This window comes from Cyprinodon tularosa, unplaced genomic scaffold (assembly GCF_016077235.1).
Source record: "Cyprinodon tularosa strain WSP-4 unplaced genomic scaffold, ASM1607723v1 ctg859, whole genome shotgun sequence".
Taxonomy (NCBI): domain Eukaryota; kingdom Metazoa; phylum Chordata; class Actinopteri; order Cyprinodontiformes; family Cyprinodontidae; genus Cyprinodon; species Cyprinodon tularosa.
Window position 1 is genome coordinate 116,107 of NW_024039628.1, and position 24,320 is coordinate 140,426.

The window sequence follows — 24,320 nt, forward strand, 5'->3', positions numbered from 1 at the left end:
AATAATGATAACAGGAACACAGAGCAGGATCTGAAGGATTTCTCCTGAAAAAGGTTCAATCAACAGCAGCAGCCAATAGAACGCGTCCGTCACTCAGCAGCCATTCACATTATTATTATAAAAACTCCATTTCATAAAGATTAAAACACAGGACTGCACCTCCATAAATGAAACAAAAGACATTTTTCAGATTTAAATTCCCCAAATGAAAAGAGATATTTTTCAGTCAGTTTTTATAACTTTTTTTTCTGATTAAGAGACAAAAGAAAATGTGTTTTAGTTCTGAAACGGTTTCTTGGTGAAAAAGGGGCTCTGTTGGTTGGTTCCCTCCTGACCTGAAGCCCACAGATCGTCTGTGGAGCTTCATCAGGTCAGACTCTCTGTACATCATGAGGAAAATGTTCTTTAGGAGGTTAATTCCTGCCCTGTTAGACCTGATAAAACACACCTGATCCAGCGCACCAAGTCAGACCGAACTTTGATCCTTTGCCTCTTTGTTTGCTTCCTCCAAATCATACGACGTTCATTTCCAGCCAAGCTGCAGATTATGCTTTCACCAGAAAAAAAGAAAAGACCTCAAATTAAACTCCAGTCTTATTGTTCTGAAAACATTTCTGAACTTTTAGTGTCAGAAGCTGCTAAGCTCAGGAAAGGCTGCTGCTGCTTTCCACATCCTGAGACCAGGGCAGATCAGACACAGGAGCTGAAACATCCCCATGGAGGCGCGGGTTAAACGCCTCCTCTGGACGCCATGCTGCTGGCTGTGATGAATGACAGCTTAGATGGAGGTAAGACCAGAGCTCTGACTCCTAGAGTCTCCTCAGCATTTAATACCAGCAGAAACTGAACCAGGTTACGGTTTAGACGTTTAAAGTTGGTGATGTCATAGTCATGCAGCTGGTGATCAGCTGTTGCCAAGCAACAAGCACCGAGTTTGCTCCAAGTATCTGTGCAGACCTCCATGACGCTTGTCTCCCACGTGTGACACCAAACATCAGGTAGTTCCTGTTACCCCCAGTGGTGGTTTCAATGGTGGTGATGGTGGTTTTAATGGTGGTGATGGTGGTTTTAATGGTGGTGATGGTGGTTGTGATGGTATTGCCCAGGTGGGCCTACTTCAGTGCGGCTGATTGAGCCAAAGACAGAAGGAAAAAAATGTGAACCAAAGGGACACTTCTGCTCCCTCAGTTTCCACGACAACAGAAATCTAACCTTTGATTTCAGTTTATTTAAATCAAACTGTGGGATACATGTGAAATAAGCTGCTGGCCATTTTCCAGTCCTCCTCATGGTGGAACTGGTCCTGCTGATCCATGCGAAGAATCAAATGCAAATTACATTTAAGATCTTTTTTTCCAGCGTTTTATTGTCATTCCACTGTCAGCAGTACAGAGCAACAAAATTCCCTCTCTGCATTTAACCCCTCCCCTTGGGAAGCAGTAGGCTGCCATAGTGCGGCACCCGGGGAGCAGGGTGGGGTTAAGGGTCTTGCTCAGGGACCCAGAGTGGCGGCTGTGGGAGTGGGGTTTGAACCACTAGACCACCACTCCCCAAAGTGGTTGCCCCCCTTTGTACTTGTTTCCTTTCCATGTGGCTTCCTTCTAGTTAGTTCCACTCACACCTGCGACATATTCTTTATTCCATCCTTTGTTCTGTCCCCTATATATACACCACCTCCGCAGTGCTGGTTTGTTGCTGTTTTGTTGCTCTGCCACTGTGGGTTAAAGTTCAAGGAGACAGAAGCAGACATAGAAAAAGAAGCATAGATACAAAAGGCAACTGTCAACCAGCTCCACAGGCGGCCCCGTCCAGGAAACACACAGCCAGGCAGACGAGCTCCGAGCCAGCTCCCATGTCAGAGGATGAAGAGAGCACATCCAGTTAGTCACAGTCAGAGAAACAGGACTACACTGGAAAACAGGCCAAGCTCCAACATCTAGAAACAAAGGTGTTGATGGCAGCAGCACAGCTGATGTTTCTCTCCAGGATGGAGTCACAGCCAAACAGGAACAGACCAGATGAAGCTACTATGAGAAAAAGCAGATAGAGCAGAACGTTAGAGATTGAACTAACAGATTCTGCAGAGTGGGAGAATAGAGATAGAATGAAGCAAAATGATGAAAAAGGGGTCCCTATGTCCTCCAGCAGTCTAAGCCTATAGCAGCAGAACTATAGAGATAGAATGAAGCAGAATGATGAAAAAGGGGTCCCTATGTCCTCCAAAAGTCTAAGCCTATAGCAGCAGAACTATAGAGATAGCTCAGGATAACCTGAGCCACTCTAACTAGAAGCTTTATCAAAAAGGAAAGTTTTAAGCCTAGCCTTAAAAGTAGACAGGGTGTCTGCCTCACGGACTAAAACTGGTAGTTGGTTCCACAGGAGAGGAGCCTGAGAACTAAAAGATCTGCCTCCCATTCTACTTTTAGAAATTCTAGGAACCTCTTTAATCTGGGATTTAAATGACAGGTCCTGATCAAAAACAACACCAAGATATTTTTACTTTATTATCTGAAAAAAAATCTGATCACTTTATTATCACTGGGCTCACAGCAAAGTTCTCCTGTCATCCAGGAATCAGCCGAACCATTGCACTGGTTGAAATGAACTTTTGGTGGCCATCATTATACGAGGATATCCAAGCCTGTCCAGTTTGTGCCCATAATAAATCCCGTCAACTCCCAGTGGTCTTCTTCAACCTTTGGCTGTTCCATAGCGCCCCTGGTGGCACATTGCTTACATTTTGTTAGGGGTTTGCCTCCATTAAAGGGTTTCACCTCTATACTCACATGACTGGCCTTTCTCCATCTTCCCTCTTCAAAGACTCTCCTCAACCTTCAAGCAGCTCAGTTACTAACCCAACATGTTTTTGGTCTCCACGGCATTCCTCTCTCCTCTGTGGGGAAAGCCACGAACGCTACACACAATGTTTACAAAACGAAATGTCATTTAGCACAGCTTTTGAGACATTAAAGGAACATTTCCATCCATAAAGTGCAGCAGTGATCAAATGAAAAAACATGGTGCAGAAAAAACCCACATTGATATGGAAAAATAGCCGTGTCTGTATCTGTAGAAAATGGTAGATCCAGTTACCAGCAGGCAGTGGAAACTGCTGCAGAAAACATGTGAGCATCTTCCACTTTTCACAATTGCTTTCATTGCGATGGCCTAGATTCAACACAATGCGCCCCGGGCAGCGGATCTCATCACACCCAGCTAAATGGCACATATTGAATTCTGCTGGTGGGCAACCTGAGCTGATGGAGCTAAACGGCGAGTCTTTGACCAGACAGGAGGGGAGGCTGTGAGGATCAGAGGACTGATCAGGCTGCAGATCTGAGATGGGTGCCGGTGGCTAATCGAGCCAATTGTTCTTTTCACAGATGGTAACCAGAAACGCCTCCCTGCAGCACAGGCATGGAAAGGAGAGCTAGGCGCTGACATTTACAGGCCTGCTCTACTAATCTCATTTTTCCAAATCTGATGTGATGAGAGGAAACTGATGGGAGCTGTCCGGGTGCTGAAATGCTCACCCCTGATGGGTCTACTGTTGAATGTGTGATTATTCATTCATTCATTGGATAAAACTATTATTATTTGGATTATCATCATTACGTGTTAAAGTGACTATTCTAAGTAGTTATCAGTAACTGACCCATACCATCGGACAGAACAGACCGCTTTAAAACCCCTTGAAACGGCAGGAAGGGAATGTGCTGACAGGAGCATGAACAGCATGGTGTTAAACATGCATGGAAGCAGGCTTTCATACCCGCCCCATAAACAAATGATCTCACTACAGCCTGCACAGCCTCTGCTGAATGAGCTGCAATAAACAAGCCTTCTCTAAACCATTCCTAAGGAATGATGAGCTTTATAACGAAGGATTGATCCGGAGCAGCAACAAACCCTAAAACATCTCTATGGTTCTGAGAACAGTGATTATTCAACTGATATTTCCTTTATAGCCAATCAGATTCCCCACTGACTCCCATGTGTGGTGAGTGGAGCGACGGCAGTCAGACTGTACTGAGATTAGACGCCATCAGATTCAGTCATCGCCTTGTTTGCCCTGAGCTCCTGATGGAGGCATGACTGGGATGATTTATGCTGTTAGCTATAAACTCATGGATGGACTAATTCTTGCTCCAAACTATAAAAGAAGCACCAACCATCCAACCACCACCTGCTGTAAACCTATTGGAGTAAGAATGAGGTCCAGAGCTGCTGTGAGTTTTAAACCTCACTGTGATCTTCATGATGCTCTCTTCCTCCTGACAGTGGCAGTGGACGGTTCGTTACGTGTGGACTGGAGCCCGTCCAGCTCCATGTCTGATGCCAGGCTCTTAGGGAGCACCAGGACCTGCATGGTGCGCAGGCTGATACTGGGTGCACCTTTGGGGGCTGTGGATCTCAGCAAGGTGCCCTGAATTCTCTTTATTCTCTCTGTGGTTCTGTGGACCTGCGATGGCAGCTCATTTAAGCCAAGGGGAGGCAGTTCTCTCAACTTCTTGATGTTTTGGCTCAATAATCTCCACATACTTTCTGTTTTGATTTTTATTAACAAAAAGACATTTATGATGTAGAAAAATACAAAAACATTGTTTCAACATTAGGCAAATTAAAATCTAAGCCGTGTTTAGATCCATCGGAGGAACAGTTTGTTTCCCTGCAGAGGAAAAGCATCCCCACAACATGATTCAACCTCCACCATGTTTAACATGATGAAACCTACAGAAGGTCAATGGGTGGAAGGTCACATGCTGAAGCAGCAGCACCAACCCCCGGTGTTAGGGTTCGGGTTAGCCCTGATCAGAGAGGACCGTCTCTCTGTGGGAAACCATGTGAAATGGAAAATTATTTTAAGAGGTTTTAAGCTGAATCATTACCCGATTAATCAAAGCATCCAAGTTTGTAAAATGTGTTTTAGCCCCAATAACATTTTCTTGTTATTAGTAGATTTCTAGCTGTTATTTCCATTGAGCTTAAGTAACAAGTATTTGTTTAATAAGATTAAAGCAGCTGTTGGTTAGAAGTCTTTTCTTTTCCATATATGGGTAGAAATAAAATCTTTGGAGTCATAAACTGGACCACAGGCCAGCAGGGAAACAGGTTGGTTTCCTGGTCTCTGATTTACAGGTTTGATTACATCAGCCTCTGAAAATAACTCCATGAAATAAAGACTTTTTGTAGGAAACTAAACGTTTGGTAGACGAACAGAAAGATAAAAAAACTGATGGATGGATGGATGGATGATGGATGGATGGATGGATGGATGGATGGATGGATGGATGGATGACGGTTGGATGACATTGGATGACAATTGGACTTTGGATGGATGATGGTTGGATGATGGTTGGATGACAGTTGGATGATAGTTGGATGATGTTTGATGATGGTTGGATGGATGATGGTTGGATGATGGTTGGATGACAGTTGGATGATGGTTGGAGGATGGTTGGATGATGGTTGGATGATGGTTGGATGATGGTTGGATGACGGTTGGATGGCAGTTGGATGGCGGTTGGATGGATGATGGTTGGATGGCGGTTGGATGGATGATGGTTGGATGGCGGTTGGATGGATGATGGTTGGATGGCGGTTGGATGGCATTTGGATGGCGGTTGGATGACGGTTGGATGGCAGTTGGATGGCGGTTGGATGACGGTTGGATGGCGGTTGAATGGATGACGGATGGATGGCGGTTGGATGACGGTTGGATGGCAGTTGGATGGCAGTTGGATGACAGTTGGATGGCGGTTGGATGATGGTTGAATGGCGGTTGGATGACGGTTGGATGGCGGTTGGATGGCAGTTGGATGATGGTTGGATGGCGGTTGGATGACAGTTGGATGGATGATGGTTGGATGGCAGTTGAATGGCGGTTGGATGATGGTTGAATGGCGGTTGGATGACGGTTGGATGGCGGTTGGATGGCAGTTGGATGATGGTTGGATGGCGGTTGGATGACAGTTGGATGGATGATGGTTGGATGGCAGTTGAATGGCGGTTGGATGACGGTTGGATGGCGGTTGGATGGCAGTTGGATGATGGTTGGATGGCGGTTGGATGACAGTTGGATGGATGATGGTTGGATGGCAGTTGGATGGCGTTTGGATGGCGGTTGGATGGCGGTTGGATGACGGTTGGATGATGGTTGGATGACAGTTGGATGGCGGTTGGATGGATGATGGTTGGATGGCAGTTGGATGGCGGTTGGATGGATGACGGATGGATGGCGGTTGGATGGCGGTTGGATGGCTGTTGGATGACGGTTGGATGGCGGTTGGATGGCGGTTGGATAGATGACGGATGGATGGCGGTTGGATGGCGGTTGGATGGCTGTTGAATGACGGTTGGATGGCGGTTGGATGGTGGTTGGATGGCGGTTGGATGGTGGTTGGATGGCGGTTGGATGGAGGAGGAGCCAGCAGCCAGCTGAGGATCCAAAGCTTCCATTTCCAGCGTGTTTCCTGCTGATCTGCTGATGGTGTGAATCGCCATCAGCACATCGGCCACACACGCACGCAGAGGGATATCACCACGGCGACTGGTTGCCATAGAAATGTTCCAATTGTGGAAAAGTTGAGAAAGGAGGGGAAGGCAGTGGAGAATAGAGATGCTGTGATTATTTTCCCCAGCAGAGACCTGCAGGCAGGCAGCCTCCATGGCCGCCCTGCTCCACCAGGAAGGAGGAGAGAGATCAGCATCTCCTAAACTCTGGGAAGAGATTCTCCCAGAAATATTCACCCTAAAAATGTTTAAAATGTTTCAGCAGCTGACTGCTGATGAAACGTCGTCAGAGCAACTCGGCACAGAACCCCCTCCACCCTGATGGAATACTCTCCACCCGAGTCTGTGGGTCCCTGCAGCTCCTCTCCAGCTACAGCAGATTCTACCCATTATACCTCTGTCATTTTGCTCTGGGGGGGGTCTCATGTCTTTGCTCACTCTGCGGTTCAGTAGCACAGTGGGGGAAGGGAAGGTGGGGGGTCTGAGGAAAGATGGTGGTGTTCCGTTAGAACGGAATAGAACTGGGAGCTTCTATATCCAAAGTCTGTGTTCTGGACCGGATTTTCTTCTGATGATGGATGGATTCCAACCCCACAGTGATGGAGCTGCTTCTCCAGCTCCGCTCCGGTGAACCCGGATGGAAAACCCGGAAAACATCATGCAGAGCGGAACAGATCCTCCTCAAACTTTGTGTCACATCTCTTCCAGATTATCCATCCTCCTCCTGCTCTGCGGCTCAGGAGGATTATCCCGCCTCCATGAAAGTAGATCCCAGATCCGTTTGTTATTCCGGCCACTCTTTGTTGTTCTTAGGAGGAAAAGGTCAAAGTCTGGGCGGAGCCTCTGATGACCTGAGTTCATTTCTGCCGTCTGATATCTGCAGAGGAAATGCGGTTTATTTTCACTAGTGACAATTAATGAGAGGAAGGAAGAAGCTTAAACTCCAAAACTAAAACAGTTAGAAACTAAAGCAGTTTGAAACTAAAACGGTTTAAAACTAAAACAGTTTAAAACTAAAACAGTTTGAAACCAGAACAGTTTAAAACTAAAACAGTTTGAAACTAAAACAGTTTGAAACTAAAACAGTTTGAAACCAGAACAGTTTGAAACTAAAACGGTTTAAAACTAAAACAGTTTAAAACTAAAACAGTTTGAAACCAGAACAGTTTAAAACTAAAACAGTTTGAAACTAAAACAGTTTAAAACTAAAACAGTTTAAAACTAAAACAGTTTGAAACCAGAACAGTTTAAAACTAAAACAGTTAGAAACTAAAACAGTTTGAAACTAAAACAGTTTGAAACTAAAACGGTTTAAAACTAAAAAAGTTTAAAACTAAAACAGTTTGAAACCAGAACAGTTTAAAACTAAAACAGTTTGAAACTAAAACAGTTTAAAACTAAAACAGTTTAAAACTAAAACAGTTTGAAACCAGAACAGTTTAAAACTAAAACAGTTAGAAACTAAAACAGTTTGAAACTAAAACAGTTTGAAACTAAAACAGTTTAAAACTAAAACAGTTTGAAACCAGAACAGTTTAAAACTAAAACAGTTTGAAACTAAAACAGTTTGAAACTAAAACAGTTTAAAACTAGAACAATTTGAAACTAAAACAGTTTAAAACTAAAACAGTTTGAAACTAAAACAGTTTAAAACTAAAACAGTTTGAAACTAAAACAGTTTGAAACTAAAACAGTTTAAAACTAAAACAGTTTGAAACTACAACAGTTTAAAACAAACAGTTTGAAACTAAAACAGTTTGAAACTAAAACAGTTTAAAACTAAAACAATTTGAAACTAAAACAGTTTAAAACTAAAACTGTTTGAAACTAAAACAGTTTGAAACCAAAACAGTTTGAAACTAAAACAGTTTGGAACTAAAACAGTTTGAAACTAAAACAGTTTGAAACTAAAACAGTTTAAAACTAAAACAATTTGAAACTAAAACAGTTTAAAACTAAAACTGTTTGAAACTAAAACAGTTTGAAACCAAAACAGTTTGAAACTAAAACAGTTTGGAACTAAAACAGTTTGAAACTAAAACAGTTTGAAACTAAAACAGTTTAAAACTAAAACAATTTGAAACTAAAACAGTTTAAAACAAACAGTTTGAAACTAAAACAGTTTGAAACTAAAACAGTTTGAAACTAAAACAGTTTACAACTAAAACAATTTGAAACTAAAACAGTTTAAAACTAAAACTGTTTGAAACTAAAACAGTTTGAAACCAAAACAGTTTGAAACTAAAACAGTTTGGAACTAAAACAGTTTAAAACTAAAACAGTTTAAAACTAAAACAGTTTGAAACCAAAACAGTTTGAAACTAAAACAGTTTGAAACTAAAACACTTTAAAACTAAAACAGTTTGAAACCAAAACAGTTTGAAACTAAAACTGTTTAAAACTAAAACAGTTTAAAACTAAAACAGTTTGAAACTAAAACAGTTTGAAACTAAAACAGTTTGAAACTAAAACAGTTTGAAACTAAAACAGTTTGAAACTAGAACAGTTTGAAACTAAAACAGTTTGAAACTAAAACAGTTTAAAACTAAAACAGTTTGAAACCAGAACAGTTTAAAACTAAAACAGTTTGAAACTAAAACAGTTTGAAACTAAAACAGTTTAAAACTAAAACAATTTGAAACTAAAACAGTTTAAAACTAAAACAGTTTGAAACTAAAACAGTTTAAAACTAAAACAGTTTGAAACTAAAACAGTTTGAAACTAAAACAGTTTAAAACTAAAACAGTTTGAAACTAGAACAGTTTAAAACAAACAGTTTGAAACTAAAACAGTTTGAAACTAAAACAGTTTGAAACTAAAACAGTTTAAAACTAAAACAATTTGAAACTAAAACAGTTTGAAACTAAAACTGTTTGAAACTAAAACAGTTTGAAACCAAAAACAGTTTGAAACTAAAACAGTTTGAAACTAAAACAGTTTAAAACTAAAACAGTTTAAAACTAAAACAGTTTGAAACCAAAACAGTTTGAAACTAAAACAGTTTGAAACTAAAACACTTTAAAACTAAAACAGTTTGAAACCAAAACAGTTTGAAACTAAAACTGTTTAAAACTAATACAGTTAGAAACTAAAACAGTTTGAAACTAAAACTGTTTGAAACTAAAACAGTTTAAAACTAAAACAGTTTGAAACCAAAACAGTTTGAAACTAAAACAGTTTGAAACTAGAACAGTTTGAAACCAAAACAGTTTGAAACTAAAACAGTTTGAAACTAAAACTGTTTGAAACTAAAACAATTTGAAACTAAAACAGTTTGAAACTAAAACAGTTTGAAACTAAAACAGTTTGAAACTAAAACAATTTGAAACTAAAACAGTTTGAAACCAAAACAGTTTGAAACTAAAACAGTTTGAAACTAAAACTGTTTGAAACTAAAATAGTTTAAAACTAAAACAGTTTGAAACTAAAACAGTTTGAAACTAAAACTGTTTGAAACTAAAATAGTTTAAAACTAAAACAGTTTGAAACCAAAACAGTTTGAAACTAAAACAGTTTGAAACCAAAACAGTTTGAAACCAAAACAGTTTGAAACTAAAACAATTTGAAACTAAAACAGTTTAAAACTAAAACTGTTTGAAACTAAAACAGTTTAAAACTAAAACAGTTTGAAACCAAAACAGTTTGAAACTAAAACAGTTTGAAACTAAAACACTTTAAAACTAAAACAGTTTGAAACCAAAACAGTTTGAAACTAAAACTGTTTAAAACTAAAACAGTTAGAAACTAAAACAGTTTGAAACTAAAACTGTTTGAAACTAAAACAGTTTAAAACTAAAACAGTTTGAAACCAAAACAGTTTGAAACTAAAACAGTTTGAAACTAAAACAATTTAAAACTAAAACAGTTTGAAACCAAAACAGTTTGAAACTAAAACAGTTTGAAACTAAAACAGTTTAAAACTAAAACAGTTTGAAACTAAAACAGTTTGAAACTAAAACAGTTTGAAACCAAAACAGTTTGAAACCAAAACAGTTTAAAACTAAAACAGTTTGAAACTAAAACAGTTTGAAACTAAAACAGTTTGAAACTAAAACAGTTTAAAACTAAAACAGTTTGAAACCAAAACAGTTTGAAACTAAAACTGTTTGAAACCAAAACAGTTTGAAACTAAAACAGTTTGAAACTAAAACAGTTTAAAACTAAAACAGTTTGAAACTAAAACAGTTTGAAACTAAAACAGTTTAAAACTAAAACAGTTTGAAACTAAAACAGTTTGAAACTAAAACAGTTTATAACTAAAACAGTTTGAAACCAAAACAGTTTAAAACTAAAACAGTTTGAAACCAAAACAGTTTGAAACTAAAACAGTTTGAAACTAAAACAGTTTAAAACTAACAGTTTGAAACTAAAACAGTTTGAAACTAAAACAGTTTGAAACTAAAACAGTTTAAAACTAAAACAATTTGAAACTAAAACAGTTTAAAACTAAAACTGTTTGAAACTAAAACAGTTTGAAACCAAAACAGTTTGAAACTAAAACAGTTTGGAACTAAAACAGTTTGAAACTAAAACAGTTTGAAACTAAAACAGTTTGAAACTAAAACAGTTTAAAACTAAAACAATTTGAAACTAAAACAGTTTAAAACAAACAGTTTGAAACTAAAACAGTTTGAAACTAAAACAGTTTGAAACTAAAACAGTTTAAAACTAAAACAATTTGAAACTAAAACAGTTTAAAACTAAAACTGTTTGAAACTAAAACAGTTTGAAACCGAAACAGTTTGAAACTAAAACAGTTTGGAACTAAAACCGTTTAAAACTAAAACAGTTTAAAACTAAAACAGTTTGAAACCAAAACAGTTTGAAACTAAAACAGTTTGAAACTAAAACACTTTAAAACTAAAACAGTTTGAAACCAAAACAGTTTGAAACTAAAACTGTTTAAAACTAAAACAGTTTAAAACTAAAACAGTTTGAAACTAAAACAGTTTGAAACTAAAACAGTTTGAAACTAAAACAGTTTGAAACTAGAACAGTTTGAAACTAAAACAGTTTGAAACTAAAACAGTTTAAAACTAAAACAGTTTAAAACTAAAACAGTTTGAAACTAAAACAGTTTAAAACTAAAACAGTTTCAAACTAAAACAGTTTGAAACTAAAACAGTTTAAAACTAAAACAGTTTGAAACTAGAACAGTTTAAAACAAACAGTTTGAAACTAAAACAGTTTGAAACTAAAACAGTTTGAAACTAAAACAGTTTAAAACTAAAACAGTTTAAAACTAAAACAGTTTGAAACCAAAACAGTTTGAAACTAAAACAGTTTGAAACTAAAACACTTTAAAACTAAAACAGTTTGAAACCAAAACAGTTTGAAACTAAAATTGTTTAAAACTAATACAGTTAGAAACTAAAACAGTTTGAAACTAAAACTGTTTGAAACTAAAACAGTTTAAAACTAAAACAGTTTGAAACTAAAACAGTTTGAAACTAAAACAGTTTGAAACTAAAACAGTTTGAAACTAAAACAGTTTGAAACTAAAACAGTTTGAAACCAAAACAGTTTAAAACTAAAACAGTTTGAAACTAAAACAGTTTGAAACTAAAACAGTTTGAAACTAAAACAGTTTGAAACTAAAACAGTTTGAAACCAAAACAGTTTAAAACTAAAACAGTTTGAAACTAAAACAGTTTGAAACTAAAACAGTTTGAAACTAAAACAGTTTGAAACCAAAACAGTTTAAAACTAAAACAGTTTGAAACTAAAACAGTTTGAAACTAAAACAGTTTGAAACCAAAACAGTTTAAAACCAAAACAGTTTAAAACTAAAACAGTTTGAAACTAAAACAGTTTGAAACTAAAACAGTTTGAAACCAAAACAGTTTGAAACTAAAACAGTTTGAAACTAAAACAGTTTCAAACAAAAAGAGTTCAGGTTAACATGATTCCTACAAACATTATTCTGAATATTCTGACCTTCCTTCCTTGTTTCCTTCTTGTGCATCCAGCAGTTTAAACTCCTCCTCGGTTCCTTCCTCGTATCCTTCCTGTTTCTTCCTTCTGCTTTGCTGTTTTCCTTCCTTTCAGACTTTCCTTCATCTCTTCCTTCATTTCCTCCTTCCTAGTTCCTTCCTTTATATCTCTCTACTCTCCTCTCTTCCTTCCTTCTTCATGACTTTTCAGCTTTTTTCACAGATATATTTAAAGCTTCACCATCTGAAGAAATAGATCAGAAATTCGCAGCGTAATGTTTAATATATGAAAATGATCATTAAATGTAGATAGAATCAAACCATTTATTGAAAGTGGAGGCAGAGTTAAACTCTCTGAGCTGCAGGCTGATGTTTCTGTTCCTCAGGTGAGAACAGGTGTGGCCTTGAAAGGGTTAAAGTAATCCAATCTAGACACAGTTTGATCTTTAAATGTTTTCTCAGCCTATAATCTAACCCCAGATTAAAGCGTGCGGCACAGATTGGATAATGTTAACATTACGACAAACGAATGGCTGTTCTGATTGACACTCCGATTTTGTGTGTGTACTGTGGATTGGCATCCAAGTGAGGACATTTCCCGTTCCTTACTTCCTGTTTTTCTGAAGATAGTTATGATCCGTGAAGTTCAGCGTCGATCTGGACCGCCACCCCGGCGGTTACCCAGCGATCACCCGGCGGTCTTCAGTTCTGAACCCTGACCCTCTTTTCCCTCCAGAAAGGAGGCCCTAAATTTCCCTCTGGCTGGATCCAGATGTGGCTGGAAGTGGCTGGATCCAGATGTGGCTGGATCCGGATGTGTCTGGATCCAAAAGTGGCTCGATACAGAAGTGGCTGGATACAGAAGTGGCTGGATCCGGATATGGCTGGATCTGGATGTGGCTGGACCCGGAAGTGGCGGGATCCGGATGTGGCTGGACCCGGATGTGGCTGGATCCAGAATTGGCTGGATCCAGATGTGGCTGGATCCAGAAGTGGCTGGATCCAGATGTGGCTGGATCCAGAATTGGCTGGATCCGGATGTGTCTGGATCCAGAATTGGCTGGATCTAGAATTGGCTGGATCCAGATGTGGCTGGATCCAGAATTGGCTGGATCCGGATGTGGCTGTATCCAGAAGTGGCTGGATCCAGATGTGGCTGGATCCAGAATTGGCTGGATCCGGATGTGGCTGGATCCGGATGTGTCTGGATCCAGAATTGGCTGGATCCAGATGTGGCTGGATCCAGAATTGGCTGGATCCAGAATTGGCTGGATCCGGATGTGGCTGTATCCAGAATTGGCTGGATCCGGATGTGGCTGGATCCGGATGTGTCTGGATCCAGAATTGGCTGGATCCAGATGTGGCTGGATCCAGATGTGGCTGGATCCAGAATTGGCTGGATCCAGAATTGGCTGTATCCGGGTGTGGCTGTATCCAGAAGTATATAATATAATCTAACCCCAGATTAAAGCGTGCGGCACAGATTGGATAATGTTAACATTACGACAAACGAATGGCTGTTCTGATTGACACTCAGATTATGTGTGTGTACTGTGGATTGGCATCCAAGTGAGGACATTTCCCGTTCCTTACTTCCTGTTTTTCTGAAGGTAGTTATGATCCGTGAAGTTCAGCGTCGATCTGGACCGCCACCCCGGCGGTTACCCAGCGATCACCCGGCGGTCTTCAGTTCTGAACCCTGACCCTCTTTTCCCTCCAGAAAGGAGGCCCTAAATTTCCCTCTGGCTGGATCCAGATGTGGCTGGAAGTGGCTGGATCCAGATGTGGCTGGATCCGGATGTGTCTGGATCCAAAAGTGGCTCGATACAGAAGTGGCTGGATACAGAAGTGGCTGGATCCGGATATGGCTGGATCTGGATGTGGCTGGACCCGGAAGTGGCTGGATCCGGATGTGGCTGGACCCGGATGTGGCTGGATCCAGAATTGGCTGGATCCAGATGTGGCTGGATCCAGAATTGGCTGGATCCGGATGTGTCTGGATCCAGAATTGGCTGGATCCGGATGTGGCTGTATCCAGAAGTGGCTGGATCCAGATGTGGCTGGATCCAGAATTGGCTGGATCCACATGTGGCTGGATCCAGAATTGGCTGGATCCGGATGTGGCTGGATCCGGATGTGTCTGGATCCAGAATTGGCTGGATCCAGAATTGGCTGGATCCAGATGTGGCTGGATCCAGAATTGGCTGGATCCGGATGTGGCTGTATCCAGAAGTGGCTGGATCCAGATTTGGCTGGATCCAGAATTGGCTGGATCCGGATGTGGCTGTATCCAGAAGTGGCTGGATCCAGATGTGGCTGGATCCAGAATTGGCTGGATCCGGATGTGTCTGGATCTGGATGTGTCTGGATCCAGAATTGGCTGGATCCAGAATTGGCTGGATCCAGAATTGGCTGGATCCGGATGTGGCTGTATCCAGAAGTGGCTGGATCCAGATGTGGCTGGATCCAGAATTGGCTGGATCCGGATGTGTCTGGATCTGGATGTGTCTGGATCCAGCCACATCCGGATCCAGAATTGGCTGGATCCAGATGTGGCTGGATCCAGAATTGGCTGGATCCGGATGTGGCTGTATCCAGAAGTGGCTGGATCCAGATTTGGCTGGATCCAGAATTGGCTGGATCCGGATGTGGCTGTATCCAGAAGTGGCTGGATCCAGATGTGGCTGGATCCAGAATTGGCTGGATCCGGATGTGTCTGGATCTGGATGTGTCTGGATCCAGAATTGGCTGGATCCAGAATTGGCTGGATCCAGAATTGGCTGGATCCGGATGTGGCTGTATCCAGAAGTGGCTGGATCCAGATGTGGCTGGATCCAGAATTGGCTGGATCCGGATGTGGCTGGATCCGGATGTGTCTGGATCCAGAATTGGCTGGATCCAGAATTGGCTGGATCCAGATGTGGCTGGATCCAGAATTGGCTGGATCCAGATGTGGCTGGATCCGGATGTGTCTGGATCCAGAATTGGCTGGATCCAGATGTGGCTGGATCCAGAATTGGCTGGATCCGGATGTGGCTGTATCCAGAAGTGGCTGGATCCAGATGTGGCTGGATCCAGAATTGGCTGGATCCGGATGTGTCTGGATCTGGATGTGTCTGGATCCAGAATTGGCTGGATCCAGAATTGGCTGGATCCAGAATTGGCTGGATCCGGATGTGTCTGGATCCAGAATTGGCTGGATCCAGATGTGGCTGGATCCAGAATTGGCTGGATCCAGATGTGGCTGGATCCGGATGTGGCTGGATCCGGATGTGGCTGGATCCAGATGTGGCTGGATCCAGATGTGGCTGGATCCAGATGTGGCTGGTTCCAGATGTGCCTCACATTCCTGTTGAGTTAGAGGCTCACCCATTTTTCCTTCTGTTTTCAGGTGAATGCTGATGACATCACTGAAATGCTTCCAAAATCAAGGAGAGCTCTAACCATTCAAGAGATTGCTGCTTTAGCGCGATCCTCTCTGCACGGTAATTGCTTCTTCTCAGAACAAAGCTGCATCTGAATCTGCATCCAAACTGATCCAGCTTTAACATCTTTGCTCTTATGTGACCTGCAGGGATTTCACAGGTTGTCAAGGACCATGTGACCAAGCCTACCGCCATGGCGCAGGGAAGAGTAGCCCACCTGATAGAGTGGAAAGGTTGGTGCAAGCCTATGGACACGCCGGCAGCCCTGGAGTCGGACTTTAACTCGTACTCTGATCTCAGTGAGGGAGAGCAGGAGGCCCGCTTTGCTGCTGGTAAGATCTTTTTATTAGATGGAGTTGTTGCTCCGCCCCTAATCCAAGTCTTTTCCTTGTTGTTTTTATTTGAACAATTACCTGAAAGGATGGGTCAGCGCTAATCTAGTTCACCTGCTCTAGATCTATAGCTCCTGTCTTTGTTAAACACAGCAGGGTAACCAGATCACTAACACTCTAACGTCTGTTTTTCCGTCTGTCCATCCATGGGTCGCTCGCTGCATTGCAGACTCTCAAGGTTAATTTGCACAGTCAGCTTTTGCCGCTGGCTGCTGCTTTCATGACGGAGCAGTTTTCTCTGATCTGCTTCCTCTAGCTCTGCTCTCTCTGTTCTGCTCTCTGATTGGATGTTTCCTGTTCTGCATTCATCTGTTCACACATTAATTATTTGCAACCCTGCTGACAGTTAATTGTTTAAAACTCTTTTGCTTGAACAACAGAAGTCGGATTAATTGTTGGTCAGTAACATTTCTGCTCTTTGACCCCTTTTACTGAATCAGGGATCCTGTTTTATGCCCCCCTCCCTTCAGTTCAGCTCAGATCTGATCTGCAGGGTTTATATCTACGTTATAGGTTGTGAATTGGCGCTTTAGAAAAAAGTGGAATTGAATAGAATGTGTTCATGCATCCAATAAACCCTTTCCTTTAACTTATCAAACGATCCATGTTGTCCCGCTGCTGCTTCAACCATTCCACACCGGGACGTCCAGCAGTGATGAAAGGCAGCGCAGGACGACGGCGTACGCACAGCTGCTGCCTGTTGGTCTGGGGGGTGGGGGGGTGGGGGGCATCATAGCCACGTGTCCCTACCAAGAATCTGAGTTGATATTAGGATACGAAACTAGTCCCTATTAAACACGCTACGCTGAAACAGGTGGAAGCTGCTGATTGTAGTTCTATAAAGAACTACAATCAGGAAGTATTTGTTCCTTCAGAATTAAACAATATTTAATTCTAAAGGATTAAACAGTTTATGCTGATGAAGATTCTCCGTCATCCAGGTCATTCCGTAAAAGTTTAAAAAACTGCTCTAAGTGGGTTCCTCTGTCAGCTAACAGCCTGTTTTAGAGTCTCTATACTTCAGTTAACGATGAAACAATTACTAAATTAATTGATTATTTCAATAATTGATTAATCTGATGAATACTTTAAATAGTTTGGGCCTTAGATAAAATACATGAAATGGGATAAACAGAGGAACTTAAGCCCAGATCTACAGCTTTTATAGTGAAATTAATATTTTAAACGCTCAGTGTCACTTCCTCTTCTAGTTCCACTGCTCATGTAAATACAATAGATTTATTTACGTCACTTTAATCTTGAAAACCAAGTCCAGTGGATATTTTTTGAATTTTTACGGAATAACCTTTAATCTATTATTTTCCTTTGTTTAATGATAAAGAGAAAGCATATAAAAGATAACAGCAGGTTTTACTTCTGTTTACCTCAATTATACCACAATTCTACAGGTTCAAATAAAAATCCAGGATAAATCCTCAGACATAAATGAAAGAGCGTCCAGCCCGATGGTCTGCTCAGGGAAACCCCGCCCCCAGCTTCCTGCTGCCGTTCTGTTCTCCAATCAGGTTATTGGCATCATGACCGCACAGAGGAAGGCGCTGGGACGCTGGAACCGACACAGAGGAAGCATCTAAAGACGGCAAAGGGAGACAATCCGGCGGGAGACCTCAGTTCTCCTAAATCAGCCATCATTAGCAGTTAGCCCTGTTTAACCTGGGGAGGGCGCCAGAGAGACGCTTTTAGATGCAAAAACAGGATTTTGTGCATTAAAGTATCAAATGAATGCCGGTTCCCTCAGCTTTGATCCCCACAGTGAAACATTTCATTTCTTTGGTAGATGAGAGGAAACGCCGAGTCTCACTGATCCATCCAGCAGCTTTTTACTTTCTCAGGAATGATGTTGTGTTCACTAACCTGTTCACTACAACAGAAGGCTGCTGCTCTAACCTGGAGCTGCACTGACGCCCAGTCACAATGCAGCCTCCTTGTTACCATGCCAACCCTGTGATTGACACCAGCTCATGTGTGCACCGGGTGTGTGCAGGTGTGGCGGAGCAGTTTGCCATCGCCGAGGCAAAGCTGAGGGCCTGGTCCTCGGTGGACGGCGACGAGTCCAACGATGACTCATATGATGAAGACTTCCTCCCTGCCAGCGAGCCCGCCACGCAGAGCACAGGTACCCCCCCATCCCGCCTCCCTCTCTTTGTCCCACTGCCCCAGTTTCCATGTTCCTGTCTGTGCGGTTCGATGCTCTGCTGCAGGTCGAATATCACTTCCTTTGCTGCAGAGGCTGCATCTGTGTCAGCATTGTGTGTAGTGGGTTAGAAAGGCACCCGGCTCCTCAGCTTTCATCTTTATTACACTCATGCAGTCCTGCAGCAAACGAGTTACAGCAGCCTTCTACTCGCCGCATCATGCAGACTAATGATGATAAATGAGGATCTAGAATCTCTGTCTTAGTTTCCAGCTGCTTCATAATGAAATCGATTAGATCATTTTTATTACTCTTTTGTTTTTCATCTCCATGAAATGTTGCAGTGAGTCTGCAGACAGAGTGAAGCCTGACAGGAGCGTCTCTAACCATGGATCCTGTTACAGTAAAGTAATGCTTTTCTCTGCAGAGCTGTCAGCTTACCCGCCGTACCTGAAGGAGCTGATCCACAGCCAGCTGTGCCAGCAGCTGGGCCTGCGGAGGCCCTGCTCTGACAGCGCAGCAGAGATCGGAGAGGGAGGGGGCAGCAGGGAGCCCTCCCCCACGGCCGGCTCTCCGGACACGCTGTGCTCCAGCCTCTGCAGCCTGGATGAGCAGCACCCGCTGCTGCGAGACCTGGGGAGACAGCGCAGCAAAAACGCTAAGAACAACGCCGCTGAGCTCGCTGCCAAGATCCTGTCTGCGCTGCATGGAGGGGAGGAGCTGCTGGCCCGCCTCCAGAGGGCGGGGCATGGCGGGGGGGGGGCGGGGGAGCAGGTCCTATGGAGGTCAGGACTCCCCTTGCTACTCCATGTCTTATTCTGAAACCTACCTGTCGCCCGGCGAGGATGATGACAGCCCCTGCAAGGACTACGAAGGCAGCCTGTGCCCTGAGGAGGCAGAAGGCCGGGGGGCGCAGTACCCCCCAGGCTATGACCCCCGCAGGAGGGTGTCTGATGTGGCCTCCTCAGGGGTCGTTTCGCTGGACGAAGAGGAGGAAGAGGAGGAAGAGGTGGAGAGAGCAGGAGCTCCCAAAAACCCATGAGTGACCTAAGCATGTGGGCGGGGCCAGCAGCTGCTCCCCTCTTCATCATGGTGGGAGGAGTTTGCCCCCCAGTGACCTTTGCCTTATGGCGGCATGTCCCGCCCTCCTCTCCATGGTTCAGGTGTTCGCTGAGCGGACGGAGCAGCAGAAGGTCCAAACATCTGACCTGCATGAGCTGACCTGGACTGAAGCACGTTTCCTGACCCCCCCGGGTCCTGGCACCCCCCCTGCATCCTTCTGGGCATTGCTTGCAGAATATGCCAAACTATTTAACCCTTTCATTCACTGCGAGTCTAAACAAAGCAACAGTTGGTTCCCATTGCTGTCAATCTCCTGGGTTCCGTTCTTCATGGTGGACTGTTTCCTCCCGTTTCCTCCCGTTTCCTCCTGTTTCCTGCCGTTTCCTCCCGTTTCCTCCCGTTTCCTCCTCTCGGCAGGAACCTGGAAGACAACGAAGATTTGCCGTCAGCGTTTAGCAGCGAGCCACAGAAACAGACTGAAGATTTTTCTATATTTTTGTATGCATCGTCTTGCTTTGATCTTTGCCTATGCGGCTGCCGGTGAATGTGTTTTTTTGCACGACGCTAATGTGGCTGTAGATTCTCCTGTTCTTCGTTATCACTGTGTGATATAGTGTACTGGGAAAAAACAATCCAAATGTGAACTGGTTTTTTAGAGGAAACTGTGAAACAATCATTTTCTGTCATGCAGACCCCCCCCCCCCCCGGCGCCTGCAGAAAGGCGTGTTAATGTGTCGCATTCAGAGCCTCCATCTCCATGTTGAAGTTCTCTCTGAGACAAAAGGTGTTTCACAAACTCAGGAAAAGCTGTGGATGAATGCGCTGCAGAGCCGGTTCCATGGAATTCCAGAACCGGTTCCATGGAATTCCAGAGTCCGCTCCATGGAATTCCAGAGCAGGTTCCATTGAATTCCAGAGCCGGTTCCATGGAATTCCAGAGTCCGCTCCATGGAATTCCAGAGCAGGTTCCATGGAATTCCAGAGCCGGTTCCATGGAATTCCAGAGTCCGCTCCATGGAATTCCAGAACTGGTTCCATTGAATTCCAGAACCGGTTCCATGGAATTCCAGAGCCGGTTCCATAGAATTCCAAAGCCTGTTCCATGGAATTCCAGAACCGGTTCCATGGAATTCCAGAGCCGGTTCCATAGAATCAGCCGTGGTTTGGAGGCTGCTAGGATTCCTCCTCCTTTAGCCATTAGAGACACAGAGCGGTGGTTAGCTAGCCCGCTAGCAGCTGAAGGATCAGACGCTCAGTTTTAGTTTGAAACAGAAACAATTTTTGTTGACGTTTCAGTTCTACTGCATATTCTAACATGGGCAGACTGGGAGATGTAACTGGGATATGTAACTGGGAGATGTAACTGGGATATGTATCCCATAATATTAACCCACGGGGCAAAGACTCAGCTTCAACATCAGGAATGAACTGGAACCAGATTTCGACGTTAGGCGGCGTTAAATCTACGCTTCACCTCGACTGAAACGTCTCAGTCTGCTTCAGAATCTTTGCGTCATTGCCATGGTAACCTGCTCATCATGTGAACCCCCCCCCCCCCCTTCTCTTTGGACCAGAGCAGACTGGTTCCCTCAGCATGTGTTTGTGTTTGACGTTTTTTGTGAAGTTGTGCATCAGATTGTTCGCCGTGATGTCATCCGGCGCTCCAAGCTGGAACCGTAAATTCATTCCAAAATCCTCCGACGCAGAAATTCCCTTTAAGCGTCTCTCAGGCCGGCGAGCCGCTGCCTTTCATAGAGGCGCCTGGTGAGACTGCAACATCTCAGGGGGAACCATTGAAGCTGTGCCTTCATACATCACCTTTGACCTCTCCCACGCATCATCATCATCATCATCATCAGACACAGCAAAGGGCAGCGGTTGGACAGGAAACCCTGATGCTGCTCCTTCATCAGGTTTGTTTGACACTGCAGGCCGTGTGATGGCGGCGAGGTGAGGTCATCGGAGCGTGGTGACGCCAGCGGGCCATTGTTCATCCCCGTTAGCGTCTCTATCAGCTGTCCTTTACTCTGCACGTCTGTCAAACGTCTCCATCTTTGTCCCTCCGGTCTGCATCATCACTCAGACGTCTGAGGAGCTCGGCGCTGTCGTCTGACACCGTTTGTCCTCTCTGGGGTGAAGCCGATGAGCCGCTGATACAGCCTGATGAATGCGTTCCCTCTCCCACCGCCTCTCCTCTCTGTCTCTGTCCTTTGTCTTCATTCTGCCGCCTACAGTCTTTTTCTGTCCCTCAGTCTCTCCATCCGTCCCCACGGGGGGCTTATTACGTCAATATCAGGACATTTAAGTGCTACCTTTGCCGAAAGGCAATTATCCTGCGATTAGAGAAGCGACTGAACATCAGGAGAAGCGAATCTCTCTCCTCTTTTCTCCTTTTTCTCCTTCAGTCCATCTGCTCTCTCCTCTCTCTCCTCAAACCCTCCTCTCCTCCAAATGGCAGCTTTTAAGCTCCGCTGCCCCAGAAGCGCTGCTCTGTTTGAAAGCGATGGGACGCCGGGTGTCCTCGCTCAGAGACGCCGGGTGTCCTCTCTCAGAGACGCCGGGTGTCCTCGCTCAGAGACGCCGGGTGTCCTCGCTCAGAGACGCCGGGTGTCCTCGCTCAGAGACGCCTCCCTCTCCACGCCGTGCTTCTCCTCGGTGGGATCGTTATCTGCTCCACATTCTGTGGGTCTGAGGGAACAGCTTCTATAAAAAGACATCCAAACATGTGTTGGTCAGCGTGGAGGCAGCAGAGATGCTCACATGGGGGCCCCTGAGGCCCTATAACCTACTTAGCATTTCTAAACAAAGCCTGGGGGCCGACCCCCCCCCCATTGGCTGATTGGGTCAGAAGCAGAAAACGGAGCAAAGGCCGAGTAGAACCTGTTTCTGACCCCAATCAGTTCCAATCTGAAGGAGGAAGGCCCTCAGAGCAGAACAGCAAGAGGGCCAAAGCCATAACACCCCCTAGGTAGACCCCCCCATACACCCCCCAGGTAGACCCCCCCATACACCCCCTAGGTAGACCCCCCCATACACCCCCCAGGTAGACCCCCCCATACACCCCCTAGGTAGACCCCCCCATACACCCCCCAGGTAGACCCCCCCATACACCCCCCATGTAGAAACCAACAGGCTCCATCCTAAACCCACAGCTAAATGGCCGAGGAACAGGGAGGGGTCATCAGTCGGTCCTCACAGGTCACTAATCCATTACCACACACACAGCGAGTGGGCGGGGCTTCATTTCATCATCGCGGCAGCCCCTCCCACTTCCTGCTTCCTGTCCAGATCTCAGTTTCTCTCCTTCTTGGCTGAATGTAATTATTTAATTATTGTTATCTTGGATTGAAAATGAAAATATTTGTTTGATGCATCTGATATTAAAATAAATAAAATATTGCTAATGTTCTCAGAATCTGCTCCTCATGTCTTTACTGATGAAAGCTGGACGCCATCAGAGATGATTGGAGCTCTGCTGAACGCCATCCGATCCCATCCTTCCCGGGAACGCCGAGTAAATCCCAGGAAGGTTTACAGAAAATGATCCGTTTTCTAACAAGATTCATATAAAAACTGTTTGAATGTTAAACTTTTTGCTCATTTTAAGAGTTGATGTCTTAAAGGCTCCAACTTTTACTGATTTTTAAACCTTTTCACAGAAACATCTGCAGCTTCTTTTGGTCTAAAATGCTGAGAAAGGAAACAGAAATAAAACTTCTTTGTTTGTTTGCTGTTTTATTTAGAAATAATTCCTTTTACAACATTTTCCTGATTTCACCTGAATCTCAGCTAAATATGGAAATCCAGGAAATGGGAGGAGCGTCTGGAACTGGTTCAGGGTTTCTGGGTGAAAAGGCTTCAGATCTGATCAATGAATGTTTAACATGAACGCAGACGTCAGAGCAAACGGCTGAAGCTCCTGTACTCAGATCTATAGAACTGCAGAGGTAGAAGTTTTCTTGCTAATTTTGTTGGTTTTTCTACATGTAAACGTTGCAGATCATCAGAATCCTTTTACCACCAGAGGTTAATAAATAAAGATATTTTTAAAGTGTTAATTTAATTTATTGAATAGAGGAACCATCTGATCCAGCCTGTTGACCTCTGACCCTAAACGCAGCGAGGAGAACAGGGAACTCTGCTCCTTTATGGGTAGCTCCATACTTTGACTAGGCCGCTCTAACAGCTCATTCACTGATGCTGCAGATTCTGCTTCAAGATTTTCTGTTGGAGAGATTTTCTCCATCCAGATCCTGATGCAGCAAACTGGCCCCAAACCCACACCACTAGTACCACCACCACCAGCAGCACCACCATCACCACCACCACCAGCAGCACCACCATCACCACCATCACCAGCAGTACCACCACCACCAGCAGCACCACCATCACCACCACCACCAGCAGCACCACCATCACCACCATCACCAGCAGTACCACCATCACCAGCAGCATCACCAGCAGCACCACCATCACTAGCAGCACCACCACCACCAGCAGCACCACCACCACCAGCACCATCACCAGCAGCAACAGCACCACCATCACCAGCAGCAGCAGCACCACCATCACCAGCAGCACCATCGCCAGCACCATCACCAGCAGCACCATCGCCAGCACCATCACCAGCAGCACCACCAAAACCATCACCACCAACAGCACCACCATCACCAGCAGCACCACCATCACCAGCACTAGCAGCACCATCACCAGCAGCAACAGCACCACCATCACCAGCAGCAGCAGCACCACCATCACCAGCAGCACCATCGCCAGCACCATCACCAGCAGCACCATCGCCAGCACCATCACCAGCAGCACCATCACCAGCAGCAACAGC

At 43.8% G+C, this 24,320-nt stretch overlaps 1 protein-coding gene across 1 annotated transcript; it reads left to right on the forward strand.

The window, feature by feature from the left end:
- The first annotated feature begins 4,281 nt into the window (after nt 1-4,281).
- On the forward strand, nt 4,282-22,444 carry zgc:165508 (uncharacterized protein LOC100101652 homolog). Its single transcript, XM_038273115.1, is given in 6 exon segments — nt 4,282-4,421; nt 15,838-15,931; nt 16,021-16,203; nt 18,269-18,400; nt 18,846-19,167; nt 19,169-22,444. Coding segments are annotated over 6 exon segments (1,116 nt in total). The 5' UTR covers nt 4,282-4,328; the 3' UTR covers nt 19,461-22,444.
- Nucleotides 22,445-24,320: the final 1,876 nt, after the last annotated feature.